At 42.0% G+C, this 27474-nt stretch overlaps 2 protein-coding genes across 6 annotated transcripts in view; one reads left to right on the top strand and one right to left on the bottom strand.

Moving 5' to 3' along the window:
• LOC106570233 (collagen alpha-1(XXII) chain) overlaps positions 1-14495 on the top strand; it is a 76569-nt gene extending 62074 nt beyond the window's left edge. For all 4 annotated transcript variants that reach the window (XM_014142332.2, XM_045694751.1, XM_045694750.1 and 1 more), the window contains 25 exons: positions 3099-3203; positions 4020-4064; positions 4575-4652; positions 4756-4791; positions 4913-5011; positions 5211-5246; positions 5353-5466; positions 5940-5993; positions 6166-6273; positions 6412-6465; positions 6668-6721; positions 6939-6992; positions 7166-7219; positions 7475-7519; positions 8074-8127; positions 8224-8277; positions 8468-8521; positions 8938-9009; positions 9762-9797; positions 10010-10054; positions 10146-10325; positions 10516-10582; positions 10708-10890; positions 11163-11240; positions 11462-14495. In XM_014142332.2, coding sequence (XP_013997807.2) covers positions 3099-3203; positions 4020-4064; positions 4575-4652; positions 4756-4791; positions 4913-5011; positions 5211-5246; positions 5353-5466; positions 5940-5993; positions 6166-6273; positions 6412-6465; positions 6668-6721; positions 6939-6992; positions 7166-7219; positions 7475-7519; positions 8074-8127; positions 8224-8277; positions 8468-8521; positions 8938-9009; positions 9762-9797; positions 10010-10054; positions 10146-10325; positions 10516-10582; positions 10708-10890; positions 11163-11240; positions 11462-11655 — 1953 coding nt within the window. In that variant the 3' untranslated portion in view covers positions 11656-14495. The remainder of the gene's footprint in view (positions 1-3098; positions 3204-4019; positions 4065-4574; positions 4653-4755; positions 4792-4912; positions 5012-5210; positions 5247-5352; positions 5467-5939; positions 5994-6165; positions 6274-6411; positions 6466-6667; positions 6722-6938; positions 6993-7165; positions 7220-7474; positions 7520-8073; positions 8128-8223; positions 8278-8467; positions 8522-8937; positions 9010-9761; positions 9798-10009; positions 10055-10145; positions 10326-10515; positions 10583-10707; positions 10891-11162; positions 11241-11461) is intronic.
• Positions 14496-15415: 920 nt separating this feature from the next.
• LOC106570217 (collagen alpha-1(IX) chain) overlaps positions 15416-27474 on the bottom strand; it is a 38806-nt gene continuing 26747 nt past the window's right edge. For both annotated transcript variants that reach the window (XM_014142303.2, XM_014142304.2), the window contains 21 exons: positions 24664-24720; positions 22717-22770; positions 22507-22560; positions 20607-20660; positions 20455-20508; positions 20235-20288; positions 20092-20145; positions 19825-19878; positions 19648-19701; positions 19201-19245; positions 19034-19087; positions 18860-18913; positions 18501-18626; positions 18368-18403; positions 18218-18262; positions 18084-18116; positions 17815-17961; positions 17619-17673; positions 17317-17511; positions 16682-16759; positions 15416-16465 (listed from right to left, as the gene is read on the bottom strand). In XM_014142303.2, coding sequence (XP_013997778.2) covers positions 16257-16465; positions 16682-16759; positions 17317-17511; positions 17619-17673; positions 17815-17961; positions 18084-18116; positions 18218-18262; positions 18368-18403; positions 18501-18626; positions 18860-18913; positions 19034-19087; positions 19201-19245; positions 19648-19701; positions 19825-19878; positions 20092-20145; positions 20235-20288; positions 20455-20508; positions 20607-20660; positions 22507-22560; positions 22717-22770; positions 24664-24720 — 1566 coding nt within the window. In that variant the 3' untranslated portion in view covers positions 15416-16256. The remainder of the gene's footprint in view (positions 16466-16681; positions 16760-17316; positions 17512-17618; positions 17674-17814; positions 17962-18083; positions 18117-18217; positions 18263-18367; positions 18404-18500; positions 18627-18859; positions 18914-19033; positions 19088-19200; positions 19246-19647; positions 19702-19824; positions 19879-20091; positions 20146-20234; positions 20289-20454; positions 20509-20606; positions 20661-22506; positions 22561-22716; positions 22771-24663; positions 24721-27474) is intronic.

Raw genomic sequence — 27474 nt, 5'->3', positions numbered from 1 at the left:
TTCTATCATATTGTAACTCATGTGTTCTATCATATTGTAACTCATGTGTTCTAGGAACATCATATTGTAACTCATGTTCTAGGAACAACATATTGTAACTCATGTGTTCTAGGAACAACATATTGTAACTCATGTGTTCTAGGAACATCATATTGTAACTTATGTGTTCTAGGAACATCATATTGTAACTCATGTGTTCTAGGAACATCATATTGTAACTCATGTGTTCTCGGAACATCATATTGTAACTCATGTGTTCTAGGAACATCATATTGTAACTCATGTGTTCTAGGAACATCATATTGTAACTCATGTGTTCTATCATATTGTAACTCATGTGTTCTATCATATTGTAACTCGTGTTCTAGGAACAACATATTGTAACTCATGTGTTCTAGGAACATCATATTGTAACTCATGTGTTCTAGGAACATCATATTGTAACTCATGTGTTCTAGGAACATCATATTGTAACTCATGTGTTCTAGGAACATCATATTGTAACTCATGTGTTCTAGGAACATCATATTGTAACTCATGTGTTCTATCATATTGTAACTCATGTGTTCTAGGAACAACATATTGTAACTCATGTGTTCTAGGGACATCATACTGTAACTCATGTGTTCTAGGAATAGCATACTGTAACTCATGTGTTCTATCATATTGTAACTCATGTGTTCTATCATATTGTAACTCATGTGCTCTATCATATTGTAACTCATGTGTTCTAGGAACAACATATTGTAACTCATGTGTTCTAGGAACATCATATTGTAACTCATGTGTTCTAGGAACATCATATTGTAACTCATGTGTTCTAGGAACAACATATTGTAACTCATGTGTTCAAGGAACAACATATTGTAACTCATGTGTTCTATCATACTGTAACTCATGTGTTCTAGGAACAACATATTGTAACTCATGCGTTCTATCATATTGTAATTCATGTGTTCTAGGAACATCATATTGTAACTCGTGTTCTAGGAACATCATATTTTAACTCATGTGTTCTATCATATTGTAACTCATGTGTTCTATCATATTGTAACTCATGTGTTCTATCATATTGTAACTCATGTGTTCTAGGAACATCATATTGTAACTCATGTGTTCTAGGAACATCATATTGTAACTCATGTGTTCTATCATATTGTAACTCATGTGTTCTATCATATTGTAACTCATGTGTTCTATCATATTGTAACTCATGTGTTCTAGGAACAACATATTGTAACTCATGTGTTCTATCATATTGTAACTCATGTGTTCTAGGAACATCATATTGTAACTCATGTGTTCTAGGAACAACATATTGTAACTCATGTGTTCTAGGAACATCATATTGTAACTCATGTGTTCTAGGAACATCATATTGTAACTTATGTGTTCTAGGAACATCATATTGTAACTCATGTGTTCTAGGAACATCATATTGTAACTCATGTGTTCTAGGAACATCATATTGTAAATCATGTGTTCTAGGAACATCATATTGTAACTCCTGTGTTCTAGGAACAACATATTGTAACTCATGTGTTCTATCATATTGTAACTCATGTGTTCTATCATATTGTAACTCATGTGTTCTAGGAAGATCATATTGTAACTCATGTGTTCTAACATATTGTAAGTCATGTGTTCTAGGAACAACATATTGTAACTCATGTGTTCTAGGAACATCATATTGTAACTCATGTGTTCTAGGAACAACATATTGTAACTCATGTGTTCTATGAACATCATATTGTAACTCGTGTGTTCTAGGAACATCATATTGTAACTCGTGTTCTAGGAACAACATACTGTAACTCATGTGTTCTATCATATTGTAACTCATGTGTTCTAGGGACAACATATTGTAACTCATGTGTTCTAGGAACATCATATTGTAACTCGTGTTCTAGGAACAACATACATTAACTTATGTGTTCTATCATATTGTAACTCATGTGTTCTATCATATTGTAACTCATGTGTTCTAGGAACATCATATTGTAACTCATGTTCTAGGAACAACATATTGTAACTCATGTGTTTTAGGAACAACATATTGTAACTCATGTGTTCTAGGAACATCATATTGTAACTTATGTGTTCTAGGAACATCATATTGTAACTCATGTGTTCTAGGAACATCATATTGTAACTCATGTGTTCTCGGAACATCATATTGTAACTCATGTGTTCTAGGAACATCATATTGTAACTCATGTGTTCTAGGAACATCATATTGTAACTCATGTGTTCTATCATATTGTAACTCATGTGTTCTATCATATTGTAACTCGTGTTCTAGGAACAACATATTGTAACTCATGTGTTCTAGGAACATCATATTGTAACTCATGTGTTCTAGGACTATCATATTGTAACTCATGTGTTCTAGGAACATCATATTGTAACTCATGTGTTCTAGGAACATCATATTGTAACTTATGTGTTCTAGGAACATCATATTGTAACTCATGTGTTCTAGGAACATCATATTGTAACTCATGTGTTCTCGGAACATCATATTGTAACTCATGTGTTCTAGGAACATCATATTGTAACTCATGTGTTCTAGGAACATCATATTGTAACTCATGTGTTCTATCATATTGTAACTCATGTGTTCTAGGAACAACATATTGTAACTCATGTGTTCTAGGGACATCATAGTGTAACTCATGTGTTCTAGGAATAGCATACTGTAACTCATGTGTTCTATCATATTGTAACTCATGTGTTCTATCATATTGTAACTCATGTGTTCTAGGAACAACATATTGTAACTCATGTGTTCTAACATATTGTAACTCATGTGTTCTAGGAACATCATATTGTAACTCATGTGTTCTAGGAACAACATATTGTAACTCATGTGTTCTAGGAACAACATATTGTAACTCATGTGTTCTAGGAACAACATATTGTAACTTATGTGTTCTATCATATTGTAACTCATGTGTTCTATCATATTGTAACTCATGTGTTCTAGGAACATCATATTGTAACTCATGTGTTCTAGGAACAACATATTGTAACTCATGTGTTCTAGGGACCTTCTATTGTAACTTGTGCTGTATGAATGACTATGCTATGTGTTCCAGGGAGAGTTGGGGAAGGAGGGTCGTGCTGGCCCCCCAGGCCCTCCTGGAGATGCAGGCATACAAGGACCCCCTGGCCTACCAGGGAAGGGCAAAGACGGACAGAACGTAAGACACAGAAACATCACTCTGTATAAGACGTTCAAAACTCGTTGTTACTGCTAGCAGTTTCTCCTGTCCGTGTGACCACGATAACCAAGGTCAAGAGTTTAGCCTGGTCTGGTGACGTAGTGAGGGAAATCTCCTGACTGCAGAGTTCACACACATCTAACTTGACTCTAAGAAATATGAACCAGAGTTTGTTGGCACTTATCCAATCAGGCAATTAAAACCTCAGGCTCTGGAGTTTCAAATGAAAGCCCTTTGCATCCTGTACAGGTATTGGCTGCACATGTACATAAATCAACATGCATTTAAATACAAGCATATTAAAATAGGACTGGTTATGTTAGTACCGTACAACCCACATTATACAGTTATGCCAGTGGTTTGACCTGGAACCTGTTTACTTATTTTCTACACCACAGGCATATGGTGATAGTGCTGAGAAAGCAAACAAATAGCACATACCCAGTTTGTGCTTTTATCACATGAAACTAATGAAGGAACCCAGCAGGACGGTGTACAGGTGCTGGGTGTGTGTGGTTTATAACAGTTCCATTTTACTACTGTCAGCTGCTGGCCCATAACACATAACCCTAGCCTCAAAAGTATTGTACAGGGAATATAGGGGCACATAACCATCATGCATACAGCAGTACATTACACTAGTTGACTATTCTCCACTATGTTAAAGTGGTTTCTGTTACCGTAGTCCAGGGAGGTGGAGGACCACATGTCCTGCTATAAGACTTTAAATGCTTAGTGTTTGATTTGACCAGCCAGTGGGCTCATAATAGTGTTATGTGTGATATTATATTACAGGGTGACCCTGGACAGCGGGGAATTGAAGGACCTCCCGGACAGAAGGTAACTCATTTTTAAGTTGGGTTGGGGGAGGAGGGGTAGGGAGAAACAGTGCTTTGAAGCCAGATTCTATCTGGTGACAAAGCAAAAAATGATTATTCTCTAGCATAGGAAGAAAATGATGAATTTTGGTTGCTCTAAAGCAATTTTCTGTGACACAATGATTTAACGACAACTTTTTGAGGAGCAGGAGAGAGAATTCTGTTGTTGTTAAACCATCCTCCCTGGTCACCTTTATGATTGACACACTGAATACTGAAACTTCAGATTGGATTCTCTGTTAGAAATAAACACACGTGATGTATCTTGCCTGAGCAGCGAAGACCTGCAGAGATCAACAACCACTCGGCTCAGCACAGCAGAACTCTCTGAGCCAAACGTTACGATATTACAGTAATGTCATTAGAAAGTATTGGCTATTGCATTAACAGGACACAGTGTACCCTAGATGGATGGTGAACAAGGTTCTGTTGGTGTCTTACTGGATGGTAACCAAGGTTCTGTCTGTTCCAGGGCCAAATCGGGTCCCAGGGACTTCAAGGGGTTCCAGGGGACAGGGGACCTCCAGGAGAAGGCAAAGTCGGACCCCCGGTAGAGACACACACACACACACACACACACACACACACACACACACACACACACACAGGCACATTATTTTGAACATGTCTGAGAACATATGTATCTTTTACAGGGACCTTCAGGGCCCAATGGTGCAGTTGGATCACCGGTAAAAACATTTTTTACATTTTGTCATAATTATGCTCAGCCTTAGTGTGACAAAGTGAAAACGTAAACTGAGTAATGTTCAAATAAAAGTTAAACTGACTGCTGTTTGTTTCCTGGTTCAGGGCATGAGAGGTCTGCCAGGTGTCGCAGGTGCACAGGGACCTGCAGGACACCATGGTTTACCAGGACGACCAGGAGAGAAGGGATCCCCAGGAGAGCCAGTAAGTTGACCAGTACAGTAAATGGGGTCGGAAACGTCCCAACAACACAGCAAACTGAGACCAAATATTGTACCTTCACTATACCGTACCTTCTTTGTCACGGCACTGACGTGAGGCTCACCGATGGGGATGTGATTATCAGTGTAAAGTGTATCAGTCCAATCAACCTTTGCATAATAATGGACGCAATCTCTTTCAGGGAGCAGCAGCAGACTTGTCAGATTTGAATCTGAAGGTAAGGAGGAGAGCCCCACTACCTTAGTACTGTTGCCTCTATCTTGTTAAATCATCCTGACACGGACATATTCTTTCATCGCTAAGTGTTTCTCCTTGTCCTTCAGGACGTGTGTTCAGACTGCCCAGCCGGACCCCCGGGACAGCCTGGTCTCCCAGGGACACCAGGAGACAAGGGACCCGCTGGACCCCCAGGGAAGAACGGACAGGACGGGTACCAAGTAAGGACAAAGTCATAGTACCATGCTATTCCATCTGTTGTCTGATAAAGGTATTCCTTACTGGGAGACGCACATCCTGAATCATTATGATCCTTTCCATACCGCTTCTTCATGCTCGAAAAACACTGCAAAGGGGACTTTGTATAACTTCATAGAAGTAGTATGCCTCAGACAGCAGCCTAGGAGAAGAGTGAGGAGTCTCCTGTATCCATCACACTGTGTTTGACTGAAGTGGCCGGAAGCTAACAGCCTGGCTCTCAGCATCGTTAGGCTTCCTGTCCTCCGGGGGGGGGTGCAGTGAATGATCAGGACCTGGAGACAGTGCTGCAGATGGTCTTTTTAGAGAGCCAGAGATGGGGAGAGGGAGAGAGAGGGGGGGAGAGACGAAAGACAAACAGACCAGAAAGAGAGATGTAGAGAGAGAGCCTTTAGTTGCCCAGAGACTGATGGTGTCTCTGTCATTATCATTACAGGGCCAAGCAGGCCCGACCGGACCCACTGGACTCCCAGGAGTCAACGGCGAGAAGGCAAGTCCTCCTCAACCACACCCGTTTATCAACCACACACATTCATCTTCCATAGAATATGAATTATCGAGTTGAAGACCTGAAAACATCCTGTGGTTCGTGTGTGTTATGTCACCTGCCGTATAACACAGTGGCCAGAGGCGATATGTATTATTTGTTCTTCGTTCCACAGGGTGTGAAAGGTGATAGAGGACCCCAAGGAGGACCTGGAGACAAAGGTGAAAAGGGTCACACCGGACCCCCTGGCCACCCCGGTGCTGCTGGCATCATGGGGAATCCTGTGAGTACCTGTACCTGCCTGGTGGTGCTAACAGAACCTACCATTATCCCATCATCTGTCAGCCTGCTCTTTTTGCTATTTAGTATCGCCAGTAGAATGAATGTTCTTTCTGACTCTTCACTCTTTGTCTCTCTGTAGGGTAACGACGGTCAACCCGGCCCCATCGGTCCCCCAGGAGCCCCTGGAGAAAAAGTCAGGATGTTGTCAATATGTTTTATTTCCAGACAGCTTATTACACTCCATGTCATCAGTTTTCTACCGGCCTCATCCCACTGGCTGGCCATATAGGTCAACTGGGAGTGTTGTGGCAGAGGACATTAATCGTCATAGTGCTGTTGTTGATTTATCATGGTTGAAACTGTGGAACTGTCTTGTGTTTGTTTTGTCTCTGCAGGGCAAGGAGGGGATGAAGGGAATCCAGGGGCCACCAGGTCTCCCAGGCTTAATGGTGAGAAACAACGTTGATCAAGTTTTGTGAAGGACTCGAAATGACCTGCTAAAGACTTCAAATAGTATTGGTGTGATAGTAACAATACCACTATAACCTCGCTTTCAATCTGTCCATGAAAACACACGTGTCATTTATGGAGTGGAATGTGAATAAACAGTTTGAAACCCAAGGCTAACAACAAAAAGGCTAAAAGCTGAATAACCTTGTTCCACAGGGTCAAATGGGTAAAATTGGCAAAGATGGCCGACCAGGAGAACAAGGAGAACCTGTGAGTACACATGATATGGCCTGACTATATTCCCAGGATATTCTGTATGTTCTGTATATCCTGTTGGGGCTTGATCAGCCATAATGGTCCCTTTTTATACATGGCACAATATGTGTCCCCTTCATATTTACATCATTCCCTTGGTGTGTAATCTAACTCTGTTGTAATTTCAGGGTAAACAAGGAGAGACAGGACCACCAGGACAACCAGGTCTCAGGGGAATGCCTGTAAGTAACTAGGTCCCGTGTGGCTCAGTTGGTCGAGCATGGCACATGCAACGCCAAGGTTGTGGGTTCGATTCCCATGGGGGACCGGTATGAACAAAATCACTCTGAATTAGAGTGTCTGCTAAAATGTACAAAAAATGTGAATGTAACCAAGTCTGTGGGAAGTATTATTTAAGACTGTGGCTAATGGAGATATCATTTCACTAGTAAGAAAACATTGGTGGTGTATTCATGTTGGTCATTCCTTCCACACAGGGCTTCAAGGGTCACAGAGGAGAGCCTGGACAACCAGGTTCAAAGGTCAGCCCATTGACTCCCATGTCACAATTCTCAACACATTAGATGACTAGGAGGCTGTAATGTGGTGAATATGAACATTAGGCATATGTCTTCCCTGGTCTGTCAAGATCAAATCATCTCACTCTCAAAATTGTGACACATGCCTACTCTCATTAAATCTCTCTCAGCTCTAGGATACAATATCCGCCACAGCAGTGTGGTCAATAGCGTGTCTCAATATAGTGTGACCTATTATTGCGTGACCAATAGCATGCCTCATTACTGAGACAGTGCCAGGCTCACATCCCCTCTAGCCTGTTCTCTGACAGAGATGGAACACTCATGATTGCAACTTCCTTATGCCATCGCTGCCCTAGTTCATCACCAATAGGACGTCTCTTAAGACAGAGGCTTTTGTTACATAGACTGCTGTCTACCTCCACATTAACCTATGGATTTTATAGACCACATTGGATGTATAAAAGTGTCTCGCCTTGACCCCAGACTCGAAAGAGAGGCCAACTGTGAATGGATTGGTTGCGTTGATTAATATGTTTCTGTCTTCGACCAATCAGGGTGAAGATGGAAAGGAAGGACGTAACGGACCGGAGGGTAAACCTGGCCAAGATGTGAGTGAGAACACTAATATAACAAATCATAACTCTGCAATTATCAACATACAGGGAATGTCTTAATAATATATGCATTGTGTTTGTTTGTTGAAGGGTAATACTGGACCACCTGGACCAGAAGGCCTGGCTGGCCGGAGAGGGGAGAATGTAAGTCACCTTTATCTGCTGACACCAGGTTCATCCTAGCTAATAGAAAGTGACACTAATGTCTCTCTCTCTCTCTCCCTCCCACTTTTTTTTTCTCTCTCTCTCTCTCTCTCTCTCTCTTCCACTTTCTCTCTCTCTCTCCCACTTTCTCTCTCTCTCCCACCCTCCCTCCTTCTGTCTCTCTCTCAAGGGTAAACCTGGTGAACCAGGACCTTCAGGAAAGCCAGGAGCCCCTGGTACTCCAGTGAGTGATAATTTATTTATATACAGCAGTAAATGCTCTTAACATTGCAGACATCGTAGTCGTTGCTTCTGTGAAAACAGAAACATGCACATGCAGTGAAATGCTGTTTGTATTTAGCGAAGACAGCATCTTCCTCTACCCTGTATCTGGTACTCTACAGCCAGCCCCACCAAGCCCTTGTAAATATCAATATTAATCGCTTGCAGCTGTTTCATCTCCCACCGCAAGATCTTTTATGAGATTTACCTCCAAGCGTGGCAACGTTCACAAGAACTTCAGATAGCTAAACATTATGTTAATCTCACCAAATCCCTTATAACACGTGGGACTGCATCTGTGTTCCAACTACAGTATGACTACAGTATGACTACGCCATGTGAAAGACACAAGTCCCCATGTTTCTGTGTGTATTACAGGGTCAGGCTGGAGCCAAGGGAGACCCTGGGAACCCAGGATTACCAGGCTTTAGTGGTCCCAAGGGACCGTCGGTAAGTAGGGATACCTGCTCCTTTTTTATGGAAACATTATCACTAGGGTTCTAAGCTACTGTTGCCAGTGGTGTAAAGTAACTAAGTAAAAATACTTTAAAGTACTACTTAAGTAGTTTTTTGGGGGTATTTGTACTTTACTTTACTTTTACTTTTACTTTTACTCCACTACATTCTTAAATAAAATATGTACTTTTTACATTTTCCCTGACACTCAAAAGTTGTCATTACATTTCAAATGCTCAGGCAGGACAGCAATATGGTTACATTCATGCATCTATCAATATAACGCATTGTCATCCCTACTGCCTCTGATCTTGCGGACTCACGAAACACAAACAGTAAGTTTGTAAATGATGTCTGAGTGTTGGAGTGTGCTCCTGGCTATCCATCAATTCATTAAAAACAAAACAAATTGTTCCATCTGGTTTCCATATTATAAGGAATTTGATGTATAGCATTTACTTTTACTCAAGTATGAAATTTGAGTACTTTTCCCACCACTACTTAAGTACATTTAAAACCAGATACTTTACTCAAGTAGTATTTTACTGGGTGACTTTCACTTTTCCTTGAGTCGTTAAAGTATCTTTACTTTGACTTTTTACCTCCTAGTCCTACCACTCATGTTGGAACAGTCTGAGTTGATGTTCTGCCATAAGAAGATTGGAAGTTGTGATGCAAGCGTTTCTGATTTGATCAAACGTATTTCAATATAAATGTCTCAGCCTTCGATCTGTCTGTTTATCTAGGGTCCTGCTGGTCCGGTTGGTCCAGAGGGGAAACAGGTAAGAACCATTGGTTAAGGGCTTGTAAGTAAGCATTTCACAGCGCATGCGAAAAATACAATTTGATTTGATTGATTGATCGATTTTGTTTTAGACATACTTCAATTTTCATCAGCTACTTTTAGCGTCTTTACAATGGATATAATGTGGGACGTGGATTGGGCGAAGTCTCGCTCACAACACATTAAATCAACTCTTTATCTGTTTCACAGGGTATGTCTGGCAGAGCAGGAGAACGTGGAGTCAAAGGAGAGAGGGTGAGTTCATACAGGACACCTGCCCAACATATGACCTTTAACAACATTGTTGATATTGTCTCTGACTGTGTTTTGTTGGATGTCTTTGTAGGGCGACTCAGGTGGGAAGGGAGATAAGGGACCTGTTGGAGATCCAGGTATGCCTGGTAACCAGGGGCTCCCAGGTCGTAAGGGCCACACAGGGATGATGGGTATGTCCGGGCCCCCAGGAGAGGTGGGTCTTACCGGCCCTCAGGGAACACCTGGAAACCCCGGACAACCAGGACCACGGGTGAGTAGTGATTTGAATACTTGCAGTAGCCCCCCAGAGTTAACCGACAGGTTTTAGCTCAGCAGGCGAACACAGTCTTGTGGTTTACAGAATACTCTGGTTCAATCTCAGTCACAGTCAAAGTGCTATAGAAAATAGTACAGACATCTACAACTCGATGACGTAAACATGGTAATTTCTCCTTCCACAGGGAGAGTCACCATCACTGGAAACAATGAGAAGGCTGATCCAGGAGGAACTAGCTAAAGCGTTAGATGGTGAGACTGGAGTATTGTTAGGAACAGTAGGACATTAGTGCAATCTGCAATGTATGCAAAGTTCGTTTCACCTCAAATGAGCTGTGCAAGTCATAATCGTGTGTGTCCATGTGTTTCCCCTCCAGCCAAAATGGCGTACCTGATGGCCCAGATCCAGCCAGCCCATGTGAAGAGCATGGCAGGTCGGCCAGGACCTCCAGGCCCCTCGGGGAAAGAAGGGAGCAACGGTCGCCCCGGACCACCAGGGGAGCCTGGCATGCCTGGGCAGAACGGAGGAGACGGCATGAGAGGACCCATGGGTCCTAAAGGTAACTGATCCAAAGTGAAGTCCCATTGTTTTTGGTCACGCTTCCTGTATTTATTGGTTCAGATAAACACACTGTGAGAGCATAATATTAGACTGTAATATTGTCAAAACACTACATAAGAGGTTTCAGGTTTCCATCATACCCAGAAAACACGTTTGCAACCCATTGATATTAGTCGCCTTTGGTGGTCTTGATTGAGGTTTTCTTGATTCAGACACCTTCTGTAAGAACATCATTGTGAGTGGTGTGTCTGTCATCTCTGTGACATCCAGGTGAGAGAGGATCCAGAGGAGACAAGGGAGAAAACGGAGTTGGACAGAGAGGAGAGACTGGACCATCAGGCCCTATAGGTACAGTAAATCTATTACAGCAATATATCAATAGAATGTCTCTATTACTACAATATCATTCTAAATGGATGATTGTTTGTATCCATCTTGAGATCCGTAGTTGCTAAACTATGAGCTATCCAGCATGAGTAGGGTGAGTGACTGACATTTGAACTTCCTAAGAAAGCAGCAGTTGCTTCATTGTGACTCTTTGCCATTCACTTTGCTATTCCACCCCCCAGGACCAGCAGGTATGCCAGGCTATGGTAAGGACGGGCAGCCCGGGGCGGCTGGAGCTCAGGGAGAACCAGGGAATCCTGGTCCCCATGGCCAGGCAGGCCCCAGTGGACCCCCAGGGCAGTGTGACCCCTCCCAGTGTGCTTACTATGCCAGCCTGGGAGCACGACCCCACACCAAGAACGTCAAGGGGAATTAAAGAGACAGAGACACACAGAAGTTGCGTCCGATATGGCAACATCTAAAGGGAATAGGATGCCATTTCGGACGCAGCCAGAGAGCTACAGGACCCTACCCAAGTCCAGATATTTGTGAACTGGGACGTGTCAGGATGAACCAAGAACTTTTCTTTCTATTACGATGTATCTTCTCAGTGTGGAGGGAGCTCGAGAGAAGTTTGCTGCCTTTGTTTTTTTTTGGGGGGGGGGTGTCTAATATTTGGTAATGTTATCATCAAGAATTACACAATTTGTTCAATTTAGACGGACTGCCATTGTTCTTATCCGGCTTGAAGGACCATGTAAAAGACCACCGACTACAGTCATGCTTACTGGGCTATAATGTGGCAGCACGGAACCAGGCCTGGGTTCAAATAGTATTTGTTTTCGCTTGATTGAGCTTGCCTCACACAATGGAACCTATGGAATAGTCCCCAAAAGTGCAAACCCTGCCTATCAGCACTTTAGGCAGGCTCAATGAAACGCTCACAACTATTTCAAAGAAAAGGAAAACTATCGGTACCCAGGTCTGGTAAAAGATGGAGCCACAGTTACAGAACGGCCGTTTAACTGACTCCAAATGATGCCATAATAGTGTTGTCAGTCTCTCAGCGTACACAGTCATCAACCTGGGATGGGTTTAGCATTAGATTTAACGTCAGCCCATTTGTCAGTGTCCACATCATTGATCCAGAGGCAGGCATCTCCTCTGGAGTCAGCTGGTAATTATCCAGTCAACGGTTTTATCTACTTTATTTTTATTGATGGGAAGGAAGATTAGCCTGGGGGGGGGGGTGACTAAGGCACAATCTAAAATAACAATACTGAGTTTCATGGAAGGATGGTGGTGAACAACTTCATGCTTTGTTTTGTTTTGCCTGTACGCTTATGATAGTGCAATTGTCTTGAATAATGATAGCCAGGCCACCAGTACTGGTCAGGATGAATACTGAGCTCTTAGATTATCTGGGTATCTGTAGAGCTCTTACTAGAATGTCCACCTTATTACAAACTAAGATACTGTGTCAATAACAAAACCATTTGTGACAGCTTTAATTGCCTATTTGTACGATGTTCATTGTTCCTCCAAAGGGAATCACACTTCATGTAGACAAAACCCATGACTCTTTCAAAATGAAATGGAAAACGTTAAAAGGAAAACTACATTATTTCCCCTTTCGTTTGTACCCAAGTGTCTCTGGTGATTCCACAGAGTCTGGTTGTAAACAGTCTGGAGAGAGAACGTACTAAAAGGAAAACTACATTTCTCCATTCGTTTGTACCCAAGTGTCTCTGGTGATTCCACAGAGTCTGGCTGTAAACAGTCTGGAGAGAGAAGGTACTAAAACCACAGCCTTTGTTCCAGTCGTTCATCAAAAGTGACTTGTTTCCTGGTTTCACGCCACGTTCTCTCCCTCCTGCTTATTAGTCTGTCGGGGACACAGTGACTCAAATAAAGACATAGTTTTAATGAAATGGTTATGTGCTTTACAAAATGAGTTCCTTCTTCCCTGTGTTGTATATTCTGATTGGTAAGGGCAGTGAGTATTCTGTCTGAAGGATGTGTTCCTCACTCAAGCCACGCCCCCGGCGGACCAATTATACCTTCTCTAAAACTCACAAGACTGATCGAGCGAGAGAGAGTCAGTAAAGAAATACAATAGATAGCCCACTGCTCACTCTAGGGGAATTATTTTGGCTTGAAAGAAATGTAACGCATCAACGTTGAGGTTACGGAATGTTAATCGGGTTACCAATAAAGTCAAATAGATATTTTGTCTTTTAGACTTTCCTTATATGAATGTGAGCCTGGATCCAGCATTTATTTCTAGAACACAGTAAGAACACCCACAGTGTTCCAGAAGACAAGCCCACACCCACAGTGTTCCAGAACCCAGGCCAACACCCACAGTGTTCCAGAACCCAGGCCAACACCCACAGTGTTCCAGAACGCAGGCCAACACCCACAGTGTTCCAGAACCCAGGCCAACACCCACAGTGTTCCAGAACGCAGGCCAACACCCACAGTGAAAGCACTGCTTGGCCAACTGCACCTCAGGTCATTTCATTGAAGGACATCCAAAGAGCTCTCCAGAATATTTATAGCTAAACATATGTTGCGTTTTGTACTGCAGCCTATCAAACCATGCCTCATGATCCATAGCAGTCAAAGAGACAGATGTACTCTTCAATGACTTGCATACACTTTACCACCACATCACAGTGGAGATGTGTGGACTTGGTTTTGAATTAGGTTTCAGAATGACAAACAGGAGCTATACTACAGTAACATAATGGTTTTGAATTTGGTTTCAGAATGACAAACAGGAGCTATACTACAGTAACATGGTTTTGAATTTGGTTTCAGAATGACAAACAGGAGCTATACTACAGTAACATGGTTTTGTAAATGGATAATGTTTTTTAGCCCATTGATATGAACCTCAGAATGTCGGCTGTTTGATTCCAGTGCTCCCCATGGCAAATATTGCAGAAGGTTCTAGTTTTATAATTATTTGCTTGGCTTGTTTCTTAATTTCATATACATTTGTGATTATTCAAAACAACCAACTGTATGCAATTGATTTAGGTTTTTTGTTCATTATACTGTTAAATTATTTACAGTTTGAAGTACATGTAGCCTACCATATGTGGAATGTTAAAAATGGTTTTACAGTGGTAACCCTTACCTGTTTATCCTAACAGACTGGTGCTAAAATATCCTTAATTACTGGCTGGTATATTTGTAAGTATTGGAAAGGTATATTATGTACTGTATCATGTTGTAATAAATACCGGAACAGATCCTTTTTATAGAAAAGGCATTTCCTTTCCTTTGTGAGTACTGTCATCTTCCTGTGTGCAGGTATCAATTATTAGGTTTCCTACTTACCAGTAAAACCTGCAGGCATTTGACAAGGCCATGCCTTCTATTGAATGTCAATAGCAACTTCTACAGATCCATTAAAATGAACAGAAATTGCTCAGTTTTACATTTTCTCCCGGTATCATTTGTATAGCAAGCACTTCTGTAAAATATCTAACCAGTTTATATTGCTTATTAGAATTTAAATTTTGCTGAAATGATCCATTGTGGAACTTTTGCATGTTAGTATTTTATGGACAATCTATTATTCTATGGGATGCCTGTAGATCCATGATTAGACCTATGAAGACAAATAGATGCTGTTGAGGAGGAGGAGGAAGGGAGAGGGGGGTAAAGAGGAGGAGGAGGAGGAGGGGAGAAGGGGGGGTAAAGAGGAGGGGGAGGAGGAGGGGGAGGCTAGTTCCAGCCTGCAGCAGCCCAATCTCCTGGTTACAGCCAACAGCTAGCAGCCTTATAAAGGTCATATTGACTCAATAAATTAATCTCTGACTCAGAGAATGGGATGTTGACTCTCCTCTCTCAGTAACTAGGCAACGGTGGACCAGACGACCCTGCAGACGTCTGTAACAAAGACTGACCAAACTGATCTCTTGGTGGTCTTGGTCTGTCCCCTGGCTGCAACAGCTTCAACATACAGAACTCTATGGTAATCGTGATGCCACAAAACAGCTCTCAAATGGTAAAGTCACGAAGCTGTCAATATATAGCATTTTGGTATTCTGTGAATGGCTGTTATATCCAGCTCGAAGGACCAACATAAAACATGGACTAATGGTTTGTTCTAAAATGCTTCACTAAAGGTAAAGCTAGTTGTTTTTACATTCATAAAAACAACTCACCGGTCTAACATGAAATATTTCCCAGACGAATCAGTTTATTACATTGTTAGAAAACAAAAACAGGGTAAAACGTGTACTGTATAACATAGATTGTCCTATGATAAAGTGACTGAATGAAAACATGAACTACCAATATCGGTTTATGGCTCGTGATGGTAGTAAACTTTTTCTGTCATTGTTTATTGATCAACATTGAAAATGAATGATTCCAAAGCAAAGTTTGCAGTTTTGTTATTTGTGAAAGGCTCAGCTTCATACTGTACATTGTGCTGGAGAGGACGTTTTTGATTACTTTATTTAAACAAGGAATTAAACAGTACATGCATAGAAGAAAAAGGCACAGTATTTACCTTTGTATTACTTGAAAACCGACATAGTGCCCTGTTTGTCTGCCCAACATACAGTATGTCTGTTGAGTGAGAGAGTAAGCTTGAAGCTGTGGATATAAATTGAACAGCATGAATTGAACAATATGGTCATTTTAGAAGTTTGTCTAGTTTGTATTGGTCTTTGGGGCAGCTCTTGGGCCATGATGGGCCATTCGCCAGCAGAAAGGCTAGCTTAAAATCAATAGCAGCTGTCTTAGAAAGCACAACATCAGATAAGCTCTTTCTACAAAAAAACAATGCATCAGTCAAAAAGATGAAAAGTTAGAAAAATATCTATACAGTATTCTAAATGACATTTGCCTTGTCTCTGTTTCGTGTTGTGTTTTTCTCTGGTTCTGTGGTGCAATGATGGAGACGTAAACACTCCCATGTATTACCCCTCCTGAACTGGGTACCTCATGTGTCTCTTGCTGCTGCTAGAGATGGAATGTGTTCCGGAATGTGTTCTGAGCTCCTGTTTGTGTTCCTCACGGCCCCTTCCTGAAGCTGGAGGATTTCTTCCCCCCATTCATCATGTAGAGAGGTGGGGGCCTGCCTATACAGTTTGAGGGGTCACAATACCCTGGGGCTCCTGTAGCTCCCCTGGGACCAGAGGCACCTGGCCTACCATTAACACCGTCTTTACCGGGAGCTCCATCTTTACCATCCTTCCCGATGCCAGGGCTGCCAGCCACACCTGAGAGAGAGAGAGACAAAGGATTAGGAAGATGACGGAAACAGGTACTGAACAACATCCCCTCATATCAATGTGTGACCGACTGGGTTCGCATCCAGGTCTCTTGAGCGACACCAGACTGTGTTAGCCTGCTGAGATAAGGCCTTCGCATAAACTTGAGGAGCTAAAGTCTTCAGGTCTTAGGCAAGAAAAGAATGGAGTGAGGGGTGGTGTTACCTTGTGGGCCTGGTTTGCCTGGACTTCCAACTCCATTTTCTCCCTTCTGTCCTGTATCCCCCTTTACACCAGCGTCACCTTCAGAGAAGAGGAAGACATTTCCTGTCACATGTTTTACATTGACTGTTTGAAATGGGCTATTATCCCCACAGGATAATAGCCCGTGCCTGCGTGTGTGTGTGTGCGGGTACGTGCGTGTGTGTGAACAACAGGGATGCAAATAAAAGGATTTAGCAAAGAGGGCTTTAAGTGCTGTGTTGTCTGATTCAGTCCTGGATGTGCAAGCTCTTTCAGAGCACTAAGCTACAGTACTGTGGACACAACGGACCTGGTCGGCCAGACAATGCTGTACTTCTCTAAAAGGTTTAATTAAGGAATACATTGCATCCGTTAGTACGGCTGTGGACCCTCTACAGAAATACACTATAATGGACAAATAGAAGGCCATGACACCAGCGTGCTGAGCACTGAGTGCTGTCTGAGTCTATACTTTTCTAGTTGTAGTTTCTATGTTCTCCACTGTACACAATGAAATGGGCATTTGCAAGATGGTCCAAGTATTCCATTGGAATGATCAGTTCTTTATACATTTCACCTTTTATCTAGTAAGTTATTGATGCATGATTCCCCATTACCTTGTCTTCCAGGTGTACCTGGCAACCCAAAGTATCCATGTGGTCCCTTCATTCCCATCAGTCCTCTGGGGCCGGCCTCTCCTGCAGTCCCTGCTGGGCCCGGGGGACCTGGAGGGCCCGGCAGTCCTGCCAATCCAGGGGCCCCGATCGCTGCGGGTTTCTTCAGGATCTCCTTCTTAAACTCTGCCAAGTGTTCTAGATGGAGAGAATGATTCAAATGTCCATTTGACAAAGCACCCTACTGTACATGGCAGACTGCCTTAAGCTACAAATGTTACAGTGTGTACACAATATTCACGTACCTTCAACAATTGCTGAGCATAGTTCGCGAAGTTTGATATCATTCACTTTAGGACCCTATTGGATTTGAAAGTGGAAAGAGTATATTCATTAATACTAGAACATTTATATGTCACTCCATTCCAAAAAGTATTCTAGAGGATTATTTAGTACTTGTGTTTTACAGTCTTCGTTCACCTCATGGAAGAAGGTACTTACAGGTAGGCCCCTAGGCCCAGGTGATCCAGTTAACCCTCTCTCTCCCTCTAGTCCATTGGCTCCCTGGGGACCGGTCAAACCTTCATGACCTGGCTGCCCTGGTCTACCATCTTCCCCGGTATATCCCTTCATGCCCTTCTCTCCAACCTAGAGGCGAGTGGACAATGCAACACGACTTCAATGTTAACTCTATACCATAACGCATTCAATTATTCCACCCATCAATCAATCAACCAGTCAATCAGTTGATTTGTAACATTGTTCTGTACCTCTCCTTTGATTCCAGGAACACCAGGAGGACCCTATAGAAACAACAATGGATTGAATTAGGACCATTGTAGTCACTATAAATACTGGGGAATACTAAAGCTAGATCAAATGTATCTCTCAGTAGAACATATACCTGGTCTCCCTTGACTCCAGCATCTCCTGTAAGACCTGGATCACCCTGTGGACAGCAGTAAGATTGTCAATACAGATACTGTATCTTACAAAAGCATACTGCATTATCATTGACATTATATATGGTTTTGGCGTGAATCCATAGACTTACTTTACTTCCCTTTGGGCCAACGGGACCAATAGGACCCTAGGAACAAGGCACAGGAAATTAGAAGTCATTCAAACCCTTTCATTTACAAACGGACAACTATTACCAAAACAGTAAGCTACACATCAGAACTTACCTGGTCTCCGTTATATCCAGTGTGACCTTTCAGTCCTTTTTCACCAGTGTCACCTTTGTCCCCTTTGTCACCCTGGATGCCTGTATCACCTGTGACCCCCACTGGTCCCTGCTTTCCTGTCTCACCCTGAGGAGAGTGATGCAGGATAAATTAAATGTAACTAACTATGTCTGGTGGGTTTATGTGAGGTTAGCTATCAGCTCATTGTTACCGTCAGATAGGGGTTGTTATTGAAGAGCAGTATGCATGACAATCCTAGTTGAATATATGAATAAGAAATGACTACTGGCATGTATATTTAATAACCAATTATTATAAGCAGTAGAACTAGAATCAAATGTTACATATGGTCAACTTACAGAAGCTCCCTTGTCTCCTGGTTGTCCATCTTCTCCTGCTGGTCCAGTTGCCCCCTAAACAACCACGACAGTCTTATTAAGCCTCTTCAGCACCATCAGTAGAATATGGATCCACAGTCATGGCTAGCAGTGTTGAGTGATAGTAAACCCTGAAGTGTGAAATTTGATACTCACTGTCTTCCCAGGAACTCCGATTGGTCCTACTGGTCCGTCATCTCCTGTATCACCCTGTACAAAAAAAACATACTATTTTACAATAGAGAAACACAAGGAATGAAACTGTACCCAAGACAGGCATGCACCCACAAAGTCACAGGCAGACACACAGTCACACACTTCACCTTGGCACCTCCAGCTCCAACTAGCCCCTGCTTTCCTGGTAACCCCTAGAGAAATAACACAGGATATCCTCAGAATTCCAGACAGTATATTGGTATTTTTGAAAGAACTACGACATTAGGGATAGACTACTTCCTTGTTGTGTTGTTTCTGTTGATTCTGTTTTCTCTGCCATGTCCTCTGACCTGTATAACCTTGCAGCCAGACAGGCTATGATGGGAAGGTTGTGGTTTTATTGGATTTTCTTTCCGCTTGGCTGTTTGCTTCTAAATGATTTATTCATCTGGCCTGCAGTATGGTTTGACTGGGAGATAACCGCACTATTGATTTTCACAGCTTTTGCTTTCTTATAAATACCAGCAAAATCTTGTAAGGTCATCTAATCTATAACGACATTTGTAAATGAATAATATTTAAAGACAAATGTCCCAGATTAATATTACACTCACTGGAATTCCGACCATACCCCTGATTCCCACAGTCCCGGGAATGCCAGCCTCCCCCTGTTAGAAAGATGACAGGGATGTTTATAGTATAAACTAATGATTTCTTGACAGATCTTGTAAGACTGGATACATACTCTTTATTTAAACTATATATGTATAGTAGTCAAAGAGTAGACTAACTTTAGCTCCATCCACTCCAGGGAGTCCATCCATGCCATCTTTCCCAGGAGTACCCTGTAACCACAGTTCATCAATGATCACAACAACAACAATAACAACAACACCACCACTCCGCATCATAATCACACTCATAAGAGATAAGATGTTCCAAAATGTTAATTATTCATGGGAATCTAACTATACAACTAACAATACAAAAGGATCTCACATGCATGTGATACTTTATTGGTAAGGACATTGTTTATGTTGTATTGTTTGTTTACTCACAGTGTCTCCCTTTGCACCAACAGGACCCTGATCTCCTTGAGGACCGATCGCTCCCTAAGAAAACACACATGCAATGAACCATGAAACAATTTAAGGCAAACAAAAAGAAAAACCTCTAGAGGTAGAAGAGAGGAGATACTCACATCATCACCTTTTTCTCCCTCCAGACCCTGACGTCCACGACTGCCCTCCACACCCTAAAAGAAGACAGGTGGTCAGTCACTACAGTACATAACGGCAGACATTTTGGAAAACACTCTTCAGCCCTAGGTGATGTCAACCACAGTCTGTCCTCCAGTCCGCCTATGGACATTGAAAATGGCAGGTATAATTGATTGAGTTAATTAAATGAGTAGTGCTTACAGGAGATCCCGGTGGTCCAGTGGGTCCTGGGATGCCGTTGAAACCAGGGGGACCCTGAGTGGTGCAGAGAACACAGATGGTGAGTTTAAGACTTTAAACACTAGAGTAAAACGTCAATAAGACTTGCAGTAAATATTGTTTTAAACCCTTACCCTGTCTCCTTTCTCTCCAAGAGTACCAGGAAAACCAATAGGACCTCTTTGTCCCTGGAATGTATTACAGACGTTAAAATGAATTATATTTCATATGATTCACAGTGATGCGCAGCAAACACATTAATCAGTTAGAAATGGCTGGTTGTATGAGCAATTTCCACTTGAAGCAGAAATCCTATGTACCATCTTTGAATGTGCAAGATACAAATGTTGCGCTTAAGGCAGAAATCCTATGTAACATGTCGGTATTCTCATTACCTATGTTCAGCTTGGAACAGAAAAACAGAAGTAGATACTTTGGGATTTTCATTATCAGACAGTGAGGTAGAATAGACCAGCCTATAGGTGTTGGTACAGTTGAAGTCGGAAGTTCACATACACCTTAGCCAAATACATATAAACTCAGTTTTTCACAATTCCTGACATTAAATCCTAGTAAAAAATTCCCTGTCTTAGGTCACTTAGGATCACTACTTTATTTTAAGAATGTGAAATGTCAGAATAATAGTAGAGAGAAGGTAGCCTTCCACAAGCTTCCCACAATAAGTTGGGTGAATGTTGGCCAATTCCTCCTGACAGAGCTGGTGTAACTGAATCAGGTTTGTCGGCCTCCTTGCCCGGACAGGCTTTTTCAGTTCTGCCCACAAATGTTCTTTTGGATGAGGTCAGGGCTTTGTGATGGCCACTCCAATACCTTGATTTTGTTGTTCTTAAGCCATTTTGCCACAACTTTGGAAGTATGCTTAGGGTCATTGTCCATTTAGAAGACCCATTTGCGACCAAGCTTTAACTTCCTGACTGATGTCTTGAGATGTTGCTTCAATATATCCACATAATTTTCCCCTCTTATGATGCCATCTATTTTGTGAAGTGCAGAAGTCCCTCCTGCAGCAAAGCACACCCACAACATGATGCTGCCACCCCCTGTGCTTCACGGTTGGGATGGTGTTCTTCGGCATTGCAAGCCTCCCCCTTCTTCCTCCAAACATAACGATGGTCATTATGGACAAACAGTTCTATTTTTGTTTCATCAGACCAGAGGACATTTCTCCAAAATGTATGATCTTTGTCCCCATATGCAGTTGCAAGCCGTAGTCTGGCTTTTTTATGGCGGTTTTGGGGGCAGTGGCTTCTTCCTTGCTAAGCTGCCTTTCAGGTTATGTCGACATAGGACCTGTTTTACTGTGGATATAGATACTTTTGTACCTGTTTCCTCCAGCATCTTCACAAGGTCTTTTGCGGTTGTTCTGGGATTGATTTGCTCTTTTCGCACCAAAGTACGTCAATCTCTAGGAGACAGAACACGTCTCCTTTCTGAGCGGTATGACGGCTGCATGGTCCCATGGTGTTTATACTTGCGTACTATTGTTTGTACAGATGAACGTGGTACCTTCAGGCATTTGGAAATTGCTCCCAAGGATGAACCAGACTTGTGGAGGTGTGCAATTTCTTTTCTGAGGTCTTCTTTTGATTTTCTCATGATGTCAAGCAAAGAGGCACTGAGTTTGAAGGTAGGCCTTGAAATACATCCACAAGTACACCTCCAATTGACGCAAATTATGTCAATTAGCCTATCAGAAGTTTCTAAAGCCATGACACACTTTTCTGGAATTTTCCAAGCTGTTTAAAGGCACAGTCAACTTAGTTTATGTAAACTTCTGACCCACTGGAATTGTGATACAGTGAATTATAAGTGAAATAATCTGTCTGTAAACAATTGTTCGGAAAAATTACTTGTGTCATGCACAAAGTAGATGTCCTAACTGACTTTCCAAAACTATAGTTTGTTGACAAGAAATTTGTGGAGTGGTTGAAAAACGAGTTTTAATGACTCCAACCTAAGTTTATGTAAACTTCTGACTTCAACTGTATTTTTCAGAGCAAGTACGGTTCTTACATCATCTCCCATCTTGCCTGGTAGGCCCTGCACCCCAGATGGTCCTGGCTCACCCTGTGGATTAGCAACATAGGAAAAGCACAAATACTCACATGTAGCGATTTGTATGCTTGCATAATCATCCTAACCACCCAATGTACTGTACTTAAGCACATTGTCAAACATCACACTTCTTCACTAAACATGAGAATTGAGAATTGCTTGTCATACCTTTTGTCCAGCTTCCCCTGCAGCTCCATCAGTACCTGGTAATCCCTTGTGCCCCTAGAAAAGACATAGCAATCCAGTTTAGACTGAATGTCATCAAACTACTATCAGACGCTCTACACATTGGTAGTTCACACGGTGAGTTTCCCCCTAAAATGTTAAGTACTTTGAGAATCTGGAAAAGCCCTACAGTACATCAATCCATTCAATTATTAGATACTGGTATCTGAGAGAAAACCAGTGACCACAATGGTGTAAATGATGATAAGGGCTCTGTTGCTCAAAGCCAGGTACAGTGCCCTGCAAAAATATTCATCCCCCTTGGCGTTTTTCCTATTTTGTTGTATCACAACCTGTAATTTAAACTGATTTTTATTTGGATTTCATGTAATGGACATGCACAAAATAGTCCAAATTGGTGAAGTGAAATTTAAAAAATAACTTATTTCAAAACCCTAAAAAAAAAGAAAACTGAAAAGTGGTGCGTGCATATGTATGTGGTGCGTGCTATGAAGCCCCTAAATAAGATCTGGTGTAACCAATTACCTACAGAAGTTACATAATTAGTTAAATAAAGTCCACCTGTGTGCAATCTAAGTGTCACATGATCTGTCACATTAGCTCAGTATATATACACCTGTTCTGAAAGGCCCCAGAGTCTGCAACACCACTAAGCAAGGGGCACCACCAAGTAAACGGCATCATGAAGACCAAGGAGCTCTCCAAAAACGTCAGGGACAAAGTTGTGGAGAAGTACAGATCAGGGTTTGTAATAAAAAAATATCAGAAACATTGAACAGCCCACGGAGCGTCATTCATTATAAAAAATGGAAAGAATATGGCACCACAACAAACCTCCAAGAGAGGGCCACCAACACTCACAGACCAGGCAAGGAGGGCATTAATCAGAGGCAACAAAGAGACCAAAGATAACCCTGAAGGAGCTGCAAAGCTCCACAGCGGAGATTGGAGTATCTGTCCATAGGACCACTTTAAGTCGTACACTCCACAGATATGGGCTTTACGGAAGAGTGGCCAGAAAAAAGCCATTGCTTATAGAACAAAAATAAGCAACCACGTTTGATGTTTGCCAAAAGGCATGTGGGAGACTCCCCAAACATATGGAAGAAGGTACTCTGGTCAGATTAGACTAAAATGTAGCTTTTTGGCCATCAAGGAAAACGCTATGTCTGGCGCAAACCCAACATCTCTCATCACCCCGAGAATACCATCCCCACAGTGAAGCATGGTGGTGGCAGCATCATGCTGTGGGGATGTTTTCATCTACAGGGACTGGGAAACTGGTCAGAATTGAAGGAATGATGGATGGTGCTAAATACAGGGAAATTCTTGAGGGAAACCTGTTTCAGTCTTCCAGAGATTTGAGACTGGGCCGGAGGTTCACCTTCCAGCAGGACAATGACCCTAAGCATACTGCTAAAGAAACACTCGAGTGGTTTAAGGGGAAATATTTAAATGTATTGAAATGGCCTAGTCAAAGCCCAGACCTCAATCCAATTGAGAATCGGTGGTATGACAAAGATTGCTGTACACCAGCGGAACCCATCCAACTTGAAAGAGCTGGAGCAGTTTTGCCTTGAAGAATAGGCAAAAATCCCAGTGGCTAGATGTGCCAAGCTTATGGACACATACCAAGAGACTTGTAGCTGTAATTTCTGCAAAAGGTGGCTCTACAAAGTATTGACTTTGGGGGGGTGAATAGCTATGTTTTCCGTTTTTTTGTCTTATTTCTTGTTTGTTTCAACATTAAAAATATTTAGCATTTTTAAAGTGGTAGGCATGTTGTGTAAATCACATGATACAACCCCCCCAAAATATATTTAAATTCCAGGTTGTAAGGCAACAAAATAGGAAAAATGACAAAGGGGGTGAACACTTTCACAAGCCACTGTATGTACTCACTCAGTGTCTGTCATTAAGATTCCTCACCTTTATCCCTGGTAGCCCTGGGCTTCCCTGTGGTCCAGCTGGACAGGCAGCAGGGCACTGCAAACAAACAGACAGACACAGATATTACATTATCACTACACCTGCAAGGGGCTCACCTCCTATTCGATAGCTACTGACCGAAGAACACTTAAGCTACCAATTTTCCACATGCAGGTTTGTCAGAATTAAATGACAGCAACAACAACAGTTTATAAAAGAAGTGTGAATTAATCTGAAGTATAGTTATTGCAGCAACATTAGGCTCTGAAGCACTTAGTCCAGGGCTCTCCAACCCTGTCCCCGAAGAGCTACCGTCCTGTAGGTTTCCACTCCAACTCTACTCTAGCACACCTGATTATAATAATTAGCTGGTTGATTAAACTGAGCCAAGTTAGCTATAAATGGGGGTTGGGGCAAAAACTTACAGAAGGGTAGCTCTCCAGGAACAGGGTTGGAGACCCCTGACCTAGCAGACACTGTGAAAGATGGTTTAACCCTGTGAATTTATTTTTTATTTTTTTATTTCACCTTTATTTAACCAGGTAGGCCAGTTGAGAACAAGTTCTCATTTACAACTGCGACCTGGCCAAGATAAAGCAAAGCAGTGTGACAAAAACAACAACACAGAGTTACACATGGGATAAACAAACGTACAGTCAATAAAACAATAGAAAAATCTGTATACAGTGTGTGCAAGTGAAGTAAGGAGGTAAGGTAATAAATAGGCCATAGTGGCAAAGTAATTACAATTTAGCAATTAACACTGGAGTGATAGATGTGCAGATGAGGATGTGCAAGTAGAAATACTGGTGTGCAAAAGAGCAGAAAAACAAAAACAAATATGGGGATGAGGTAGGTAGTTGGTTGGAAGGGCTATTTACAGATGGGCTGTGTACAGCTGCAGCGATCGGTAAGCTGCTCTGACAGCTGATGCTTAAAGTTAGTGAGGGAGATATAAGTCTCCAACTTCAGTGATTTTTGCAATTTGTTCCAGTCATTGGCAGCAGAGAACTGGAAGGAAAGGCCGCCAAAGGAGGTGTTGGCTTTGGGGATGACCAGTGAAATATACCTGTTGGAGCGCGTGCTACGGGTGGGTGTTGCTATGGTGACCAGTGAGCTGAGATAAGGCGGAGCTTTACCTAGCAAAGACTTATAGATGACCTGGAGCAAGTGGGTTTGGCGATGAATATGTAGCGAAGACCAGCCAACGAGAGCATACAGGTCACAGTGGTGGGTAGTATATGGGGCTTTGGTGACAAAGCGGATGGCACTGTGAAAGACTGCATCCTATTTGCTGAGTAGAGTGTTGGAGGCTATTTTGTAAATGACATCACCAAAGTCAAGGATCGGTAGGATGGTCAGTTTTACGAGGGTATGTTTGGCAGCATGAGTGAAGGAGGCTTTGTTGTGAAATAGGAAGTCGATTCTAGATTTAATTTTGGATTGGAGATGCTTAATATGAGTCTGGAAGGAGAGTTTACAGTCTAGCCAGACACCTAGGTATTTGTAGTTGTCCACATATTCTAAGTCAGAACCGTCCAGAGTAGTGATGCTAATCAGGCAGGCGGGTGCGGGCAGAGATCGGTTGAAGAGCACGCATTTCGTTTTACTAGCCTTTAAGAGCAGTTGGAGGCCACGGAAGGAGTGTTGTATGGCATTGAAGCTCATTTGGAGGATTGTTAACCTGTTGGGGCTAGGGGGCAGTATTTTCACGGCTGGATAAAAAAACGTACCCGATTTAATCTGCTTACTAATCCTACCCAGTAACTAGAATATGCATATACTTATTATATATGGATAGAAAACACCCTAAAGTTTCTAAAACTGTTTGAATGGTGTCTGTGAGTATAACAGAACTCATTTGGCAGGCAAAACCCTGAGACATTTTCTGACAGGAAGTGGATACCTGATGTGTTGAATTACCTTTAAGCCTATGCCATTGAAACACACAGGGGTTGATTAATGTTTTGGCACTTCCTATTGCTTCCACTAGATGTCACCAGCCTTTACAAAGTGTTTTGAGTCTTTTACTGTGAGATCTGACCGAACAAGAGCCATGGAACGGTGATGGCCGATTAGACTCTGGCGCGAGTTCATGTTGGGTACCCTCGTTCCAATACGTTATAAAAGAGAATGCATTCGTCCACCTTGAATATTATTCATGTTCTGGTTAAAAAAGGCACTAATGATTTATGCTATACAACGTTTGACATGTTTGAACGAACGTAAATATATTTTTTCCCCTCGTTCATGACGAGAAGTCCGGCTGGCTTAGATCATGTGCTAACAACACGGAGCTTTTTGGATATAAATGATGAGCTTTTTTGAACAAAACTACATTCGTTATGGACCTGGGATTCCTGGAAGTGACATCTGATGAAGAGAATCAAAGGTAATGGATTATTTACATAGTATTTTCGATTTTAGATCTCTCCAACATGGCCGTTTGTCTGTATAGCAAAGCATATTTTTCTGGGCGCAGTGCTCAGATTATTGCAAAGTGTGATTTCCCAGTAAGGTTATTTTTAAATCTGGCAAGTTGATTGCGTTCAAGAGATGTAAATCTATAATTCTTTAAATGACAATATAATATTTTACCAATGTTTTCTAATTTTAATTATTTAATTTGTGGTGCTGACTTGACTGCCGGTTATTGGAGGGAAACGATTTCCTCAACATCAATGCCATAGTAAAACGCTGTTTTTGGATATAAATATGAACTTGATAGAACTAAAAATGCATGCATTGTCTAACATAATGTCCTAGGAGTGTCATCTGATGGAGATTGTAAAAGGTTAGTGCATCATTTTA

This window comes from Salmo salar, chromosome ssa14, assembly GCF_905237065.1.
Source record: "Salmo salar chromosome ssa14, Ssal_v3.1, whole genome shotgun sequence".
Taxonomy (NCBI): domain Eukaryota; kingdom Metazoa; phylum Chordata; class Actinopteri; order Salmoniformes; family Salmonidae; genus Salmo; species Salmo salar.
This window is presented reverse-complemented; position numbering and strand designations above follow the sequence as displayed.